Below are 16,716 nucleotides of genomic sequence, written 5' to 3' on the forward strand. Positions count from 1 at the left end.
GCGGCAGCAAAGGGGTTAATAGATATCAGGAGGCGGGAACTGCCATCCGCTGACCCAATCCGGATCCGGCTCTGCTGCCGTACTTCCGATATGCGTTCCAACGGAAGGCAACAAGAACACGGGGGCGGGGTGTGCGTTTATAAATGTTTCCGCCCTTCCTCCGTGTTTGCTTTAGCTGTTGTCGGTGGCAGTAGAACTCCATTTCCCAGAACCCCGCGCGGCGGTCAGAAGCGGAAGCTCACGTGCTGTGTTTGCTTGTCCTCCGAGAGACGCGAAGCGGGTACGGGGAAGAGAAACGGGGTTCCGGGTGGGCTCCCAAGCAGGTAGGGAACGGGCGGGCGGGCGCTCGGTTGTTGCCTGGTTGTTGTTGTTGCTGTTGCTGTTGTGGGGGTTGCGGAGGGTGGGGAGTCACCTTCGTTTCCTCACCCCCTCCCTGCTACGAGGCCTGGCTGTGGCTGTCGAGAGGGAAGGGAGCAGTGAGTTCCCTTCAGGGTAGAAACGCCCCCACCCCAGCTGTCGCTATGACAGCGCCCCCTCAAGGAAGGGTCGGTCTGCCCCCTCCCTTTGTGTGTGTGTTGAGGGGCGCTTGGACCCCCTGCCCTCTCTCTATGGGAATAAAGGGAGGGGGTCGTTGCTTATCACCACGTCCACCGTAGCTTGAGATTGGGATACAATTCACTGTTTTTTTCTCTCTGTGTGTGTGTATATGTGTGTGTGTGTTTTTAAACATATTTATATTTCATTGTGGAAATTACAGTAAGAAAGACAACAGCAATAGCACACTTGAAATTATGATGCAATACGATATGTGGGTATATAAGGTAGTACCATTATCCCAGCAAATGTAAAATTATTAACAAGTCGTTATAATTTTTGTAAATCATTCCAAATTGTTGTTCTATTTATCCACACAGAATCTTATCTAAAAGCAACCCGTTCGTATGTTGCAAGAATTGTCGTATCTTCTGTCCGTTGATCAAAGGGCGTGTAGGAAATCTAGGGTGAGGATACCAGGCTGCTTAACCCACATAATCCCCAACCCCCACGAATCCTTGGGACTGTAAGTTATGCCTTAGGGAGCTATGGTTCCCAGCATCCTTAACACACTACAGTTGCTATCCTAGGATTTTTTTGGGAGGGGGGGAGTAATATGCTTTAAATATATACAGTTTGTGCACAGCCTAAAAGAAAAAAGGAAGTGCTTTTTGTCTTATTAAGTGCTGTCCGCTAGTTGCAATGCAATAGTTAGTGGAAGTGTGTTCAGCTAAAGGTGGAGTTAGTTTTATGAAAGCAAATGTTATTTGTTGTTACAACAGTATGATGAACAGATGCAGTGAAGTGTTTCATGTGTCTTGACACTGTGACAGAAGCTTCCTGGATCATCATCCATCAGATAATGATCATTATCATGACTGCTGGGGTTTTTAGTTGGTGTTATTGATTGTTTTTTATTATTATTGTGATTTGCATTATATGCAAAGTTGTGTGTTTGCTATTAATGCCAAGCTGCTTTGGGAAGGCAATAGTCACAAAAGGCAGCTTAGAAATATCTGAAATAGTAAAGTGGGTTATGGACTGTGAAAGCATATATAATAAATAATAAATGCATTGGTCTCTATAGTGCCACAGAGTAACTGTTTTCATTGTTAGCGGTTTTTGTATGAGACTAATACAGGTACACTTCTGGGAATTATTATAATGATAAGCAGAAATAAATGCTTCCCATCTCACATCCCTCACTTTTGAGGCAAGTTTAGATAGGGCCCTTCTCAATACACGTCTTATTTGACAGAGCATAAAAGGATAGGCCCCTGCAGTGACAAAATTAAAATTTCTCAAAAAGGAAAGATAGGGAGAAAGAAGCATAGAATCTTGGAGGAAGATGGAGGCAGTGGTAAAAATGATCAGACTATGTTTTCAGGAAATTTATTCATAATTTTCAAGTGTCTTACAAACCAGCAAGTTTTTTTTCTTTCTTGGTAAACATGGCACCTCTTATGAAGTAAAAAAAAAGACAAGTTCTTGTTTCAAGGAGTTTGCAATTTACATTTTGCACAGTAAATGAATATAGGAAAAGAAGTGAGATCGAGTTGAGGGTAAATAGGAAGAATGAGTGTTCAGTCTAGTTATATCGACTTAAGCTTAGTTTTAGTGGTGGGGTTCAACTGAAGCTTTCGTTGAAAAGATTTTGAGGAAGGATTTAGAAATATTCTGAGGCAACATCACCGAAACAAGCACTTCCTTAATAATTTATCTGGATCCCATATAGGTAGTAACTGCTTATTTGTGCTGAACAATGCATTCAGGAGCCTGAATTATTGCTAGTGGAAGTATCAGCTACCAAATTTCTGACAGTCGCAAATCTGTTAATTTTTAAATTATATCTCACCTTTTCTCCAATGAACTCAAGGGGGTATATGTGGCCTTTATCCCTGCTGTTATATAAACAAAAAACCACTATGTGATAGGTTTGCCTGTGAGAGAATGACTAGTCCAAAGTCATTCTGTGAGCTTCATGTCTGAGTAGAATTTGAATCTGGGTACAGCCCCCAGTCCTAATCCAGTCGTTGCACCTGCCAGGGAAATATGGGAAATGTGGAGGAGAAGTTGATAACAATTAGGTGTGATGTGTGACTGACATTCAAAGTGGGCAAGTCCAGCTGAACTCTCAAGGCAAAGTCTGAAGATTCTGAGCAGCAGAAAAACTGACACTTCTCTACATTTCTGCTTTGAGACTTGTCAGTGTCCACTTTTCTGTGAAACTTCTCTTTGCAGATAAGTGAAGCGCAGAATGGGGTGGGTGGTGGAAATATGTAGCTTATCTTCAGTATTGTCATGGGTACTTTCCCATAGATGTCTGACTTGCACAATCATGCAGCACATCAAATTACAATGGCCCCTGCTAAGCGGACAGAAGGAATTGCATTTTCTCAGCAACAGTATAGTGCAGTCTGCTTAAATAATCATGCAACGTCCTCCAAACTGAAAAACTTAATTGAGAAGGTAGCATCTGCACCCAGTGCAAGCAATGAGTGGGGACTTTCAGTTGTGCTGAATAAGGGAAAAGGACTGGAAGGAACTTTGGACTTTAGTATGGGTCTAGAACACAAACAAAAGAAAACAAGTGATGTTGGCCAGGCAAAGAGAAGGCATTTAAACTGTTGGGGGAAGCATGCAAGAAAGACCCTTCTTGGCTGGATCAAGTTGAGCAACAGCTGCTGCCTTTAGCAAGATAGGGAGCTAGGAAGTGGTTGGGAGATACCACATTAAACTGTCTTATATTTGTGCGGTTTTGTGCAAGAAGCAGGGTTGAATAAAACCTGGGACTTTTCGAACCTTTTCAACACAAGGTCAACAGCATGGGAAATGGATAGTAATAAAAAAGGCAAAGCTTACACTGAGCAAGTGTGGCTTTTGTCTGTTACATCTAGGAGGTGAGGAGGGTCTTCTAGATCAGATTGTGTGTCTTTTCGCCATGCCCAGGACTTCTGAGCATTCTTGAATACCAGAGCTCCTCCCCTTAAAGCTTTGGCAGAGGGCAAAAATTAATACATCACTTAAAGAGTAGTGAAGGCAGTTTGATTGTTTCTTTGCTGTATTCAAAAATGCTTGCTTTTTCTGTCCTGGAGGCAACGTCTGAAAGCAGCTCTGCAGATTTCCAGCATGGCTTCTAGTTGGCATCTCATTCCACCTGGAGCAGTCTGTATTATTATTGTTTTTAAACTGTACACAGTTAATTAAGACTGACAAGACTTAACAATAACAAGGTTAGCTTACTCACCAATCCAGCATTTAACTTGTTGTTCTGTATACATTTATTGCATTAGTTGCAAAGGTACATTCACTTTGAAGGTGAAGTGCTCCTGTCCAACACTCAAAAATATGAGAAAAATAAGAAATTCTTCTAACAGTGTTCTGAAGAACAGGATGATGGTGTGAATTTGGAAACAAGATGCTTGAGGAGAACAGTTAAAGTAGACAGTTTAGTCTCACCAGTTTGAAGATGAGCGAGAGGAAAATGTATGCTGAATACCCACAGAGTGTGGAACGTGAGTGTAGGTGGCACAGAGAAATGTCCATGGTTTTAAGGATGGATGTAATGTGATCTGTAGTTGCAAAATAAGTTAGGTTGGTCCAGGTATAGAGGTACTCAGTGGCTCTCCTACTCTCCCCCCTTCTTAAAGGAACTGAATTCCAATGGAAACAAATAATGGGAATCTCTGAGCAGCGCTGGAATGTCACTTTAGGTTTGCTCTAGCTTTCAGTGCTTGGAGCTGCAAAACCTTTGGAAAGAGGAATGCTGTGATTGTTCCATGTGGAAATTTTAATGTATGCAGTATCTATAGGAAACTGAAATTTATTCACTATCTAGGGACCCACAGCTCACTGCTCCTATGACTGCTTCTTTGTTTGAGTTTTCCTTTCTGTGCCAGATGTTTGGTTCCATAAGCATCTTGAGGTGGTCAGGTGGCTAGTTGGATTGAATCATGTGCTCCTTTGCTTACCAACACACACACACACACACACACACACAAAATCGCTGGGGATGACCTGGTGTTTTGTTCCTGCCATGGGGTGACTGAGAACTGTTTTTGAAGCTGGAATAGCACTGCTTCGTATTTGCCATTGGTAGGCATGTAATTGACATTAGTTGCAGGCTATAAATTCCTTTGTAGGCCAGTTGAAGTGTCACATATATTCACATTTTTCATAGGGAGCTTTAGAGTCAATACTTTGTGGACAACAGCCAGTATTAATTTAATCCTTAAAAAGTAGACTTTGTGGGGAAGTTTCTAGGTCAACAAATATGAGTTTGAGCAGATTAAGGCATAACATGTAAATTTGTGTCCTCCTGACTAGTTAATATGTACGATGATGTGGTATTTACTGTACACTGAGTTGGACCTTGCACTTGCCTGTAAATATACATAATTGAGCATCTGCACCATGAAAGTTGCAGAAAAATTCTCTGCATGTCTCAAGGATGAACAATACTGAGCTAGATGGACAGACCCCTTTCTTGTTTACCTCCCCCAGACAGGAGTTCTTGGTGTGTGTAGAGGAACCTAGTAATAACCCACTACTGTGTGAAACATGACCTCCACATAGCACCAGTAACATGTGAACAAACCTCTTAAAAGACCTGGAGAGGACTTTGTTTAGTTATACAACCTGCAATGGAATGACAACATGTGACTCTCATTTAAGGCAATATGCCATATGCATTTATGTTACTCAAAACAATTCTAAAAAGGGCAGTATGCCAATCACTTTCAGATTCCCTCAAATACTTAGAAGAGTTCTTGCAGAGAACTCAGAAAGTCCTTAGTCAAACTCCACTTGGATTGCCACATAGGCAAGGATTATCAAATAGAATGATGCTCTGTGGGGCTGTTGCCTTTCGTTTTACTTGAATGGTACCTAGCGCCAGCTCTCTTCAATAGAGGTGTCTGCAGCTCTGAGCATCTTCTTCCTCCTCCTTCCATCTGCAGTAACAATGATGTTCTCATTTTGGTCCCCTATTCCTTGTGTCCTGCAAGAACTATCAATTTCAGAATACAAAGCTTTTAGGAGTGAATGCAAGTGAAGCAGACTTTGGGTGAGGGGAAAGGGGGGGAAATAATTGTTGCAAGCAGCTCTTGTGATGTTGCTTATCTAAACTGTGGATTTCTGCCGATGATAGTTAAAACTGGCTGTGGTTTGCAAGATATCTGAAAAGTGCGGAACCACCAATGCTTTGTTGCTGTGTGGTTCTTTTGCTCTTGGCTGCACACTTAAGAAGATGGGGCAGCGGCTGAGGTGTGTGTGTGCTTTGCTCTGATAGGCAAAAGTTTTCTTACTTTTTTTTTTTTTTTTTTTTGCTTTTTAGCCAGCCGACAGCCATGGCTATCCTGTTTGCAGTTGTAGCCAGGGGCTCCACGATCCTGGCCAAACACGCCTGGTGTGGAGGAAACTTCCTGGAGGTGACGGAGCAGATCCTGGCCAAAATACCCTCTGAGAACAACAAACTCACCTACTCCCATGGAAAGTGAGTACTACTCTTGGGAGAAAGGAAATGGCAGGGTGGGAGAAATGGATCTGTTGCAGATGAGGAAATAAAGTGGGATGGGATGGTGGTGGTTGCTCATGAAAAGCTTGGTGTGATGGTCTCAGGTGATATGCTGCTGATCTAGGAATGCTTCCCAGATCCATTCTGTTATGTTCTCCAACTAGAGCAGTGGTTAGGGGCAGGCCTGCCTTGATCAGTATATGACCGTGTGATTATCTAGCAGCACTGGAACAAATCACCTAAAGAGGAGACTCCTTTCATGAACTACTGTTCTCAGTTCTGTCTCCTGGAGTTTTGAATCTGCTTACTTTTTGTAAACATAAATGTTATTTAATCAAAGAGAATTGATGCTATCCATATCTCAAGGACCACCTCTCTCCATATGAATGTGCCTGGACCTTGAGATCATCCTCTGAGGCCTTTTTTTATGTGCCACCTCCATGAGATGTCCAGAGGATGGCAACACGAGAAGGGACCTTTTCTGCAGTAGCTCCATGTTTGTGGAATACTCCTCCCAGAGAGATTTGACTGGTGCCTCCGTAATAAATGTTTAGGCGCCAGGCAGAAATGTTCCCTTTAACCAGGCCTTTGGCTAATTAACATCCAATACCATTTTAGTTGTGTTGTGGGAGGGGGGATTGCTAAAAAAATTGTTCTTATTTTTAATCTGCATTTTGTGTTCTTTTATATTATAATTTTATGTTGTGAACCGCCTTGAGATCTACAGATGAAAAGTGGCCTACTGCTATTACTACTACTACTACTACTACTACTACTAATACATTATTGCAGGGGTGGGGAATATCAGGCCTGGGGGCCAAATATAGCCCTAAGGGCTGTCCCCAGGCCATGCCTCTCACAAGCCCTGCTTCACACTCTTCTTGAGTGTTTTTGCCTGGCTGGAACAGGTCCTTCAACTCTGATAATGTCTCTTGCCTACCTGAATGCAGGAGGGAGAGTAGTGTGTGTAGAAGCCTACTCTATAAATGTAAAATTTACATGTATTGCTCCCCACATGTTTGCCTCTGGCTGCACTCACCAATAGCATGCAACCCTGGAAGTTGGCTTGGAAGGAAATACGGCCCTTAGGCAGAAAACAGTTTCCGGGCACAAATAAAAGTGTTGGTGCTGACCTTTAAAGCCCTGAGCGGCTTTTGGCCCTGTATACCTGAAGGGGCATCTCTACCCCCATCATTCAGCCTCTACACTAAGGTCCTTCTCCGAGGGTCTTCTGGGGCTTCCCTCACTGTGAGAAGTAAACTTACAGGGAGAAGGCAAATTCGGCAGTGGCGCCTGCCCTGTGGAATGCCCTCCCACCAGATGTCAGGGAGATAAAGAACTGCACAACTTTAGGCAGCCCTGTATAGGGAAGATGTTTAATGTTTTATTGTGTTTTTCATTTTTGTGGGGAGCTGCCTAGAGTGACTGGGGCGGCTCAGTCAGATGGGCAACAACCTTCTTCTTCTTCTTCTTCTTCTTCTTCTTCTTCATCTTCATCTTCATCTTCATCTTCTTCTTCCTCACCCCTGCATTATTGTAGACGAGTTTGTATTCATGTGATTTAATTCAAACACATGAGGGAAGTTGCACTATCCACAGTTCTTACAGAGAACTATAAATGGTTGGGTTTCTCATTCTGTTGAAGTCTTCTCATGATCTCCTAGCTTCCCAACTACCAGTTTACTGATTGAGTCCAAGAAATGCTTTGGTGTAAAATAGCACTGTTCCATGATTGATGCCAAGTAGGTGTGCCCCACCTCAGGATGGGAGTTCTAACTTCTGTATGAAATGAAAATGTGCTAGCAATAGCTTTGCCTGCTTGGATCCATGTTGGAAAGGTGGCTATGTTTGACGTTTCTGCTTTGTGTTTTGTGTATTCAGTAATGGCTTTTGCACCATGTGAATATAGCTTTGTTTTCAGGTAATTTTGTTTTCAAGTTTTCTCCATGTTTTGAGGAATTGGTTGGCTGTCTTGTCTTTGAGACATTGAATTAATGGGGTCTGGTTGCCAGCAGAAGAAATTTTTTAATGTACGAATTTAGTGCGAACTTAGACCTGGGTGCTTGAAATGCCATTGAGTGTATGGCAACATATGGCCTAGTAGCTGTTATGTCAAAATCTATACCCACCTACTTCTTTAAACATGGTTCTGGTATCTTGTCTTCCTCTAGCTATCTGTTTCACTACATCTGCCAGGACCGGATTATATACCTCTGCATCACTGATGATGTAAGTATGTAGGACAAAAAATGTATTTCTGTGCTCTTTAAAGGTGATTGCTGGAAATGCCCACTGGGGCCGAAATACTGTAGAGTTGCTGCATATCTTCATTATGTAGAGCAAGGTCTAGACCAGCAGTGGCTATCCTATGGCCTTCCACATGTTGTTGGACTACAACTCTCTGCATCACTGACTCTTAGCCATGGTAGCTGGGGCTGGTGGGAAATGAAGTCCATCAGCATCTGGAAGGCCACAGGTTAGTCACCCCTGGGCTGGATCTTATTTTACACACTGAATATATGTAGCAACACTGCCCCTGCAGTGCAATCCAGGCCTTGTAGTTAAGGTTTAAGAAGTGTGCATACTTGGCTGCATGAAAAAATATTGGCCCTTTTCCCACCTGCAGTTTCTTCCCCTCCAGCTCTCATCTCTATCTAGGTCTTTGCAGGCTTACTTGCTTGTGTCTTGTTTGCATCGAAGACTCTAGTGGCTAGTGAGAGAATTTGCTTTTGCTTTGTACCCCATCTTTCTGCTTTAAATAGCTTTCTGGCAATTTTTGCTGTGACAGTGTTCTGAGGTTATTTTGTTTGGAGAACAAAAGTTGTTGTGGGCCCCATCTTCCAGCAGTGCCCAACCAGGTGCCCCTGTGGTTTGTCCCCAGCACCTCCTGTTTAGATATACCTTGGTTTACAAACTTAATCCATTCCAGAAGTCCCTTCTTAAACCAAAGCATTCTTAAACCAAGTTGCACTTTCCTATAGCAGCGGGGGACTCAATTTACAAATGGAACACACTCAACAAGAAACAAAACATGTTCTGCTTCCAAGGCAAAGTTCACAAACCAAAACACCTACTTCCGGGTTTGTAGCGCTCTTAATCCAAGTTGTTCATAAAGCTGTTCTTAGACCAAGGTACCACTGTACTGCCCAAGTACACTGAGTTTCTGTTTTGCAGTCACAGTTCATAGCTATTAATGCACCTATCCTAAGTGCATTTGTTGCTCTGATGAATTTGTTCTCCTTTTAGGACTTTGAGCGTTCCAGAGCTTTCACGTTCCTGAATGAAATCAAGAAGCGGTTTCAGACCACCTATGGCTCCCGTGCACAAACAGCTCTGCCATATGCCATGAACAGCGAGTTTTCCAGTGTTCTGGCTGCACAGCTGGTGAGGTTCATTGATGTCTGTCTGCTGGACACTGCATTCAACTATAGAGCACCTGATGTTGGGGAATAGGTCTGTGCTTGGCTAATTATCCTGTAGCAAGATCAGGGCCTCCCCAGGCTTCTAATACTGGTGACACACTTCTTTTATTTAAAATTGGCAGTGAATTTTTATTCAACCTCAAAAGATAGCTTCTTTGCATGCATTACAGTAAAAGGGGGTAAACCCTGCTCTTAGAAGAACCTGTATCGTTGTGTTTCTGAGGAAGAGTCTTGGATTCTGCCTTTCCACCTCCAGAACTGAGGTGCTCAAGGTAGCTTAACATAAAGAATTAATAAAAACAATACAGCAGTCTTTTAGATCAAGAATTGTAGGCAAACCCATAAAAAGTGAAAAAGCAGTAACTGACCTAAAGTTAACACTGAAAAGAACTGAGACAAAAACAAGGAGAATCCTATGCAGCAGACAAATTGAAAGCATGCAGCAAAAGAAGCCATTCAAGGCGATGGCAGAACTCTGAAGTAGGAACCTCATGAAATTATCTTGGAGCTCATATGGTTTCATTGTTTGTGTAGTTATTTAAGTGTAGTAGCTTAAGCTATTAAGGACAATGACTGACTCATTGAATTGCACCTATAAATGAACAAGTAGGTAGCGTGATTAGTACAGTTTGGGAATAGCATGCTCCCCAAACCTGACTACAGTCAGAACACTTGCAGAGCATTTTGGACTGGTTGATGATCTTCATGGGTAGCCCCATAGAGGGTATGTTAACATTAATTCAGCCCAGCTGTAACAAAGGCATGTGTGACTTTTGCAAGCTCCATGATCTTCAGGGTTAGGCACAGCTATTCTGGCTACTGTCATTGCTTGGACATCAGGAGCACTCCCAACCTGATATTTCAGTGGAAATCCAATCCAAAACAGGCAGTCACCCTATCATTGGGTTGGTTGGACCTCAGATGGAGAGCATTTCTATTTTGTCCTGATTGCAGTAACTTGTGCAGCAATGCTTTAAGCAGATTCTTCTGTTGGTTGGTATTCCGGACTTATGGTGCTGGCCTGCCCTGAAACATAGCTTAGGAATTTTGGGGCTAAATGCTGAGTAGATAAATCTCAGATCAGCCAGTAGAGGGAAACCTTCTTTAAGTTACAGTACTGGGAAGCACAGAGATGAATTGTTCTGAGGGCTGAAGAAGCAACTAAAGTGGAGCTGAGGGTCACCCTGCCTAGCTCTTAATGCTGAGGATAGTTCCTTTTATGAGAGGATCCCGTTGGACTTTTCAGATTGCTCTACAGAGACTTTACTTTCTCTTGCTTCATCAAATTAAGCAAGAACCAGAAATTCGTTACATCTGCTCTTCCTTTCATGCAGAAGTACCACTCAGAGAACAAGGGCCCTGACCAGGTGGCAGAGACACAGGCCCAGGTGGACGAGCTGAAAGGGATCATGGTCCGCAACATAGGTATTGTAGCGCTCATTGGCATAAAGATGGTGCAAGGTCCTGCATGTGTACTGAGGATGAAATGGCTTGGGTGTGATGAGAGTCCCTTTCTTGCAGTAGCATAGCTGTGCTTCTGCCTGGACCTTGCTTTGTTGTGGGAAAGATCAGTATGGGAAAGGAGGGATGGCTCTCTGTGTTGGCTGTCACACTCTTGCACAGCTCTTGTACAGCTGGCTCACCTGGCAAAAAGGTTGCATAGGACAAAATACAAGCTGCTTGTTCTACTTGCAGTCTGCCATCGCCCTGAACCTGGCATGGAGCTGACCCTTATGCTGCTAGCCCCTTTGCCTTGTGCTCTGCTGTTGCAGATCTTGCTCTGAGGTAGGGTAAAACCCACCACATACCTGCCCCAGAGATCAAGAGTACAATGCCCATGCAGTCGGCCTCTGTTTGCGGTCTTGAGGGTAAGCCGCCTGTTTAGCTAACAGCAGGAAAGGAGGCGTTTCCTCTCCATTGGATTCTCACTGTAGCCTTTCTTCATCCCAGATCTGGTGGCCCAAAGAGGAGAAAAGCTGGAGTTGCTGATAGACAAAACTGAAAATCTTGTGGATTCGGTAAGTTCTGGAATTGGCAGGGTTTTTAGGGTATGTATAACACGCATGCAAAAAAAAAGGCAGGATTAAAAGGGAAGACTTCCCAGCTCTCAGGCTTTTGCTGTGTTTCCATCTTAAGAAAATGCTTTGAAAGAAGTAGCATACAGATGTGGGGCTGGGAGTTGAGCAAATCGGGTGATGCTTTTTCTCAGAGCAGCCACTCCTTAGAACATACGTTGCATGTTCTCAGGTCACACAAAACCTTCTAACCTAGGTGTTCAGAACAAAATTAGTTAATGTTTGATAGGATGCTGTTTAACCTAGCAGAACTTTAGCTTGGCAGACCAAAACAGCAGAGTGGAGGTTGCCAGCTGCTGTCCTTGGATAGCTAGACCCTCCATAGTCCAAGTGTAAATTAGAAATGTGTGCTCGGAGAAGTGTTTTGAGAAGTGAAGAGTGGGTGCATTTTGAGGATTTCTCTAAAGCCCAGGCTAGAGAAGCTTCCAGACCAAGACAGTGTAATGACCCCCCCTCATGCCAGAATTTATCCTGGTGCTAGGCTGTTTTTTTGTCCTATGTGAAAAGCAAGTTGAGGGTGAGAAAGCCATTGCATGGTGCACAGTAGGAAGAGATTGAGAACATTATCTGTTCAGGGCATAGGAAATTATCACAAGGATCAGAAAAGAAGAACCAGACTAATGAACAGAATCACTTTTTGCTGTAATTTGTGAATGGATTATAGATTCCCAAGTGGAGTTCAAATTCTCCAGTGTGCAAAACAGGGCCCAATCAATGGTTCTGACCCTGAGACCAGGTGCTTCTAATGGTTGAGGCATCTTTCTGGGGGGAGTGATCCTTGCAGAAGGGTTGCTTATTCTAGGGGAGAGTAATGACAACAAGACCTGCTTAAATGTTCATTTGAGTGTATTGGAAGCAAATTAAAACTTGCCTATTCTTATATGTTGAGGCTGAATTGCAAAATCAAGTAATAGCTGGGCAAGCTTTGCAGGGAGATGCAGTGTTCAAAACTTACACTGTTATAGGCACATTTAGTGGCTGAATTTCATTAGCACTAGCAGTTTCTGAGCTCTGGGTGCAGTACTGCACCTAAGATTTCAGATTAAAACTGCAGAGTGGAAGGAAAGGAGGACCTTTTTCTGCCTTCCCACTTCCAGCTACTCTCTGAAGACTGGAGAAGAGACCCTCTTGAGAATATTAGGGGGGTGGGCAGGGGAAGGACTAGACCGTGGGAAAAATGAACATAATATTTTAGCTGTACGTAGTTTATTCAGTTTAGCTTTGTATTCTTGTTATAAAAAAGCATGCCTAGACATTCCGTTGTTGCACCCATAACCTAGGATTAAGGTGCCATTTAGCTCCTAGCTTTCATATCTCAGTTTCTAACACTGGGGGCATGGCTAGGGAGAAACTGGCATGGACTTTTACAAAAGGCTAAGATGGTGTTGGATGTCTGATAGCATGCATCTCGTCTGTGCTTTTCCCATAGTCCGTCACTTTCAAAACAACCAGCAGAAACCTGGCTAGAGCGATGTGCATGAAGAACCTCAAGCTCACCATCATAATCACCATAGTATCCATTGTAAGTTGTTGTTCACATCAGACATTTGGGGGGGGGGTACACTTGAGTCTAGCTCTCAGTGTAAAATTAAATAAACTGATGTTTACCTCTGTCCTGCACTGCAAAGGTGAATTCTTGGGGTATTCTGTGTAGTCCTTTACAGTACTTTTCCCTCCTTGTGGCTGGTGCCCTTTATCTCTCTCCTATGCCCCCATTCTTTCCAGGCCTTTTGGAAGGAACGTTATTGCTAGGATGAATTAAGCTATAGGTCTGTATAATTCTGAGTGCCTTTGGTACCCTTAAACTCCTGGATTCCAGTATTTTACTTTTTGTCCAGAAGTGACAAATATGGCCTTTGAACAGCCACCCCCCAAGCAAGAGGGAAACTTAAGGCAACCTTGGTTGCAATGTAGAGTGGCTCTCTTTACAACTATTGGGCAGTGTGCACATTTTGTCAAGCACACTAAAGTGACTGTATCTTCTCCACAGGTCATAATTTACATCATTGTGTCAGCTGCTTGTGGTGGGCTCTCGTGGCCAAATTGTGTCCACAAGTAGCTGTTGGAACACGTCTACATGAGAGCACACGTGAGCAAGAATTTCTGAAGGAACAACCCTCATAAAACAAACATGGACCTCCTTGCTCTTCATCCTTCCAGGACACTCAGGTCTTTTTGCCTTATCACCCCAAAAGGGCCTGTGTGGGACCCCAAGCCAGAGGGAGGCATCTTTCTTTTAAAGCTACCTACTTGAAGGGAGTTTTGTCTTTTAATTGCAAGGCTTCCCAAGAGGTAAGGAAAGTGGTTGACATTGGGAGGGTCTAAACATACTTCTGTATTACCATGCTTTGCACTTTACTGTCCTGATTCCTGGGAGGAGGGGAGAGCTGATGGTCATTTGTCCTGTTCATCCTTTGGCCCTTGAGGGGGCAATGTGGGTGGGACCACCGAAGCCAATGGGTTCCTGTTTACATACTGTAGCCCAGATGCATGTGATCAGCTCCTCCCACAATTGCTTTCCCAGTGGTGCCTTTCCTAAACTCATGTCAGGCTGTGACTTGTCCTTGGAGGAGCCTCCTGTGGCCACCTGATGTGCACACTGGTGGGCTCTGCTTTGTGACTTGGGTGATTGCCAAGTGTGTAATGTTTCGATGTTGCTGTAATGTATCTGCTCTGTAGTGTTAAGTGTTTTTTCTCTTGCCTGGTTTAGAATGTTTTCAGTCTGGAAAAAGTGCTCGGCTCAGGCTCCACCTGCAGGGTCAGTGAGAAGGGGCTAAAATATTGCTCCAGTGAACAAAGCCCTGTAACAGAGCACTTGCACAATGCACAACATAGGCTATTAGTCAACTTGATTATGAATGGGGTGGGGTGGGGAGGGGAGGGTTCTTAACAGGCAATGAGTAAAGTCAGATGACAGGCCAGAAAACAACACAGAGATCTTCATCTGCTGATCTAGGGGAGGGGCAGGGGGAAGGCTGAAAAGAACTGCTTAAGGCTTACTCAAAATTCCCATGGAATCGACCCATCAAGTACTTTCTCTCCCCCTCGCCCCCCCCCCCCACTCCTGTCATGCATTGCCCTAATTGAATACAGGAGTTTCACATTGTCAGCTGCTGGTAGATTGCGCAAATGCAATTGGATGCCATTTCAAAGCTTGTATGCATGCTGAGTGCACTCATGGACACTTTGGAGTGATTTTTGTGGCAGACTCTACCTGGGAGCTAAAGCTTCTATGGGATCTTGCACTAAAAATATAGGGCTGCTGTTTGAAACGTTGGTGGGCAAGGCAAGATTGCAGTCCCAATGGGATACTCTACATATGCTGCCCCAAGACCTCAAACTGACAAGATACTTTGGCTGTCTTCATCCTTGTGTGTTGGGAGTATAGGACAAGAACAAATTATATAGGAAATGGACACTGATTTGTGCTGGTTACAGCAGCCATAGGACATTGAAACGTTCCTCCTCCCCAGGTTTATATGCTACTGAAGAACTGAGGCAACTCCCTAAAGTAGGGTGGCACTTTGCCACTCCCTCTGTGCTGTTCTTTTACTAATGCTTTTTTTTCTGTAATGAGGTAATTTTCAACAGCAACATAGGTGAGTGTTGCTTTATGCCCTATCCACTGTGCTGCAGAAGTTGGGCTATCCTGGGCATGTCCTCACTTGCCAGGACCTGCTATCTGAGAAGGGCTCCCCTAATATTTTTTCCAGGCACATGTCAATGTTCACTTAATTGTGCATGTTTCAGAATTAGTTGGTAGCAGTTAATTTTCTTATTTTTGTTGCCTTTATGTAAAACCTTTAAGAGAAACAGCTTCTTCCTGTTTTAAAATTACACTGATGCATTGTAAAATAAAGTTAATCTGTTTGAATAAACCTGTTGTACAAATAATTGATGTGAACCTTTGCGGGGGAGCTTACTGTTTTCCTTGAATGACATTAAAAATCTTAGAAACGTAATATGGGATCATCTCAGCTGTAGGTAGTGCATTGAGAAAGGGAATGTGTATGGTAGATATATGTGGAAGTCACACAGTATGTTAAAACGCTTCTGAGGAACTTTCACTGTATTCTGTATCTCTCCGGCTTGAGACTTCATGAAAGGCAGAATATAAATAACATACTGCGCAAGTGGTAGTGTTGTAGAACTATATTGTAGACCCACTTCTGCAATTGGAATGTGCATCTGTGATGTTGCACCTCACCCTCAGATGTCTGGATTGAGGGTATATTAAGCTTAGTCTAGATCTTGCTTTTTGGCAATGCAATAGCTGAAAACAGCTTTATTTTTGTAAATGGGCAGTCACTAGTACTTGAGTTGGCATGCTCTTGAGCATTGTTTAGTATGAATACATCCTCTTTTGTTATTTTTGTTATGTTAGGTTAAGTCCAGCTTTATTCACAAGCATGACTGTCCACTCCACTCTTCTGCTTATTATTAGTTAACTCTTAGCTGCAAGTTACTGTTAATTACTAGTTCAGGTTTATTACCAACAAGCCCATCCCACTTAAATGCTAAATTTAAATAGTGAGTTCAGCTGCTGCCATTTCAGTGACACCATTAATATACAAGTACTGAAGTAAAAGCTTTCATTATTTGAGGGCAATATTCCTCCCACAGAATACCTACATATAATTAACTTTCCCAGAGACTTACACCAAATGCAGGTCTTTTCATGGGAATTCACATTATCCTCAAGGCAAGACAGTGCCATAGGGAAGGGGTTTTTTGCTTTTACAAAAGAAACCATACAGCCCCACTCTGTGCACATACCCCTTTGAAATAATAATATAATAATAATTTATTATTTATACCCCGCACATCTGGCTGGGTTTCCCCAGCCACTCTGGGTGGCTTCCAACAAAACACTAAAATACAACAACCTATTAAACATTAAAAGCTTCCCTAAAGACAAAACTTTAGTATTAAATAGAAGGTAGGTATTAACTACAATATCAAGTCACATTGGTGGCAGGAACTAGGAGTGGCAGGCCAGTTTGCATTCCCAGGTATGATTGTGTTGTATTTATAGCAAGCACCAGCAGGCACTGATTTAGCTGAAAATTCAATTTCCTTCATTAAAAACAGTAAAATATAACGAGTTGTACAAAAAGCAGAAAAGGAGGATTTTAGTATCTAAGATTACCAGTTGAGAAACATCAAGCAC

General features: G+C 43.1%; 1 protein-coding gene and 1 long non-coding RNA gene across 7 annotated transcripts in view; both read left to right on the forward strand.

Annotated features, from left to right (window-relative positions):
* LOC310698098 overlaps positions 1–16,716 on the forward strand; it is a 384,750-nt gene that overhangs the window by 226,137 nt on the left and 141,897 nt on the right. The gene's annotated exons all lie outside the window — the stretch shown is intronic.
* VAMP7 (vesicle associated membrane protein 7) lies at positions 164–15,424 on the forward strand. Of its 6 annotated transcripts, none has more exons than XM_083486160.1 (9): positions 207–323; positions 915–1,001; positions 5,870–6,028; positions 8,221–8,278; positions 9,296–9,433; positions 10,806–10,896; positions 11,422–11,489; positions 12,976–13,068; positions 13,537–15,424. In XM_083486160.1, the coding sequence occupies exons 3-9, from the start codon at positions 5,883–5,885 to the stop codon at positions 13,603–13,605; spliced, it is 663 nt and encodes a 220-aa protein (XP_083342286.1). In that variant the 5' UTR covers positions 207–323; positions 915–1,001; positions 5,870–5,882; the 3' UTR covers positions 13,606–15,424. The 6 variants fall into 6 exon arrangements, with proteins under 6 accessions (XP_083342287.1, XP_083342291.1, XP_083342286.1 ...); XM_083486162.1 differs by having other exon boundaries at positions 224–323; positions 915–1,060; XM_083486164.1 differs by having other exon boundaries at positions 232–280.

This window comes from Podarcis liolepis, assembly GCF_965112155.1.
Source record: "Podarcis liolepis genome assembly, chromosome: Z".
NCBI classification, from domain to species: domain Eukaryota; kingdom Metazoa; phylum Chordata; class Lepidosauria; order Squamata; family Lacertidae; genus Podarcis; species Podarcis liolepis.

What these genes read in the sequence shown, in the direction of transcription:
- VAMP7 (XM_083486162.1), top strand. Translation starts at nt 942, where the DNA reads ATGTTGCAAGAATTGTCGTATCTTCTGTCCGTTGATCAAAGGGCGTGT. An exon ending in ACCTCTGCATCACTGATGAT is followed by an intron (nt 8,279 to 9,295) that starts GTAAGTATGTAG and finishes TTCTCCTTTTAG; the next exon opens with GACTTTGAGCGTTCCAGAGC. An exon ending in GTGTTCTGGCTGCACAGCTG is followed by an intron (nt 9,434 to 10,805) that starts GTGAGGTTCATT and finishes CCTTTCATGCAG; the next exon opens with AAGTACCACTCAGAGAACAA.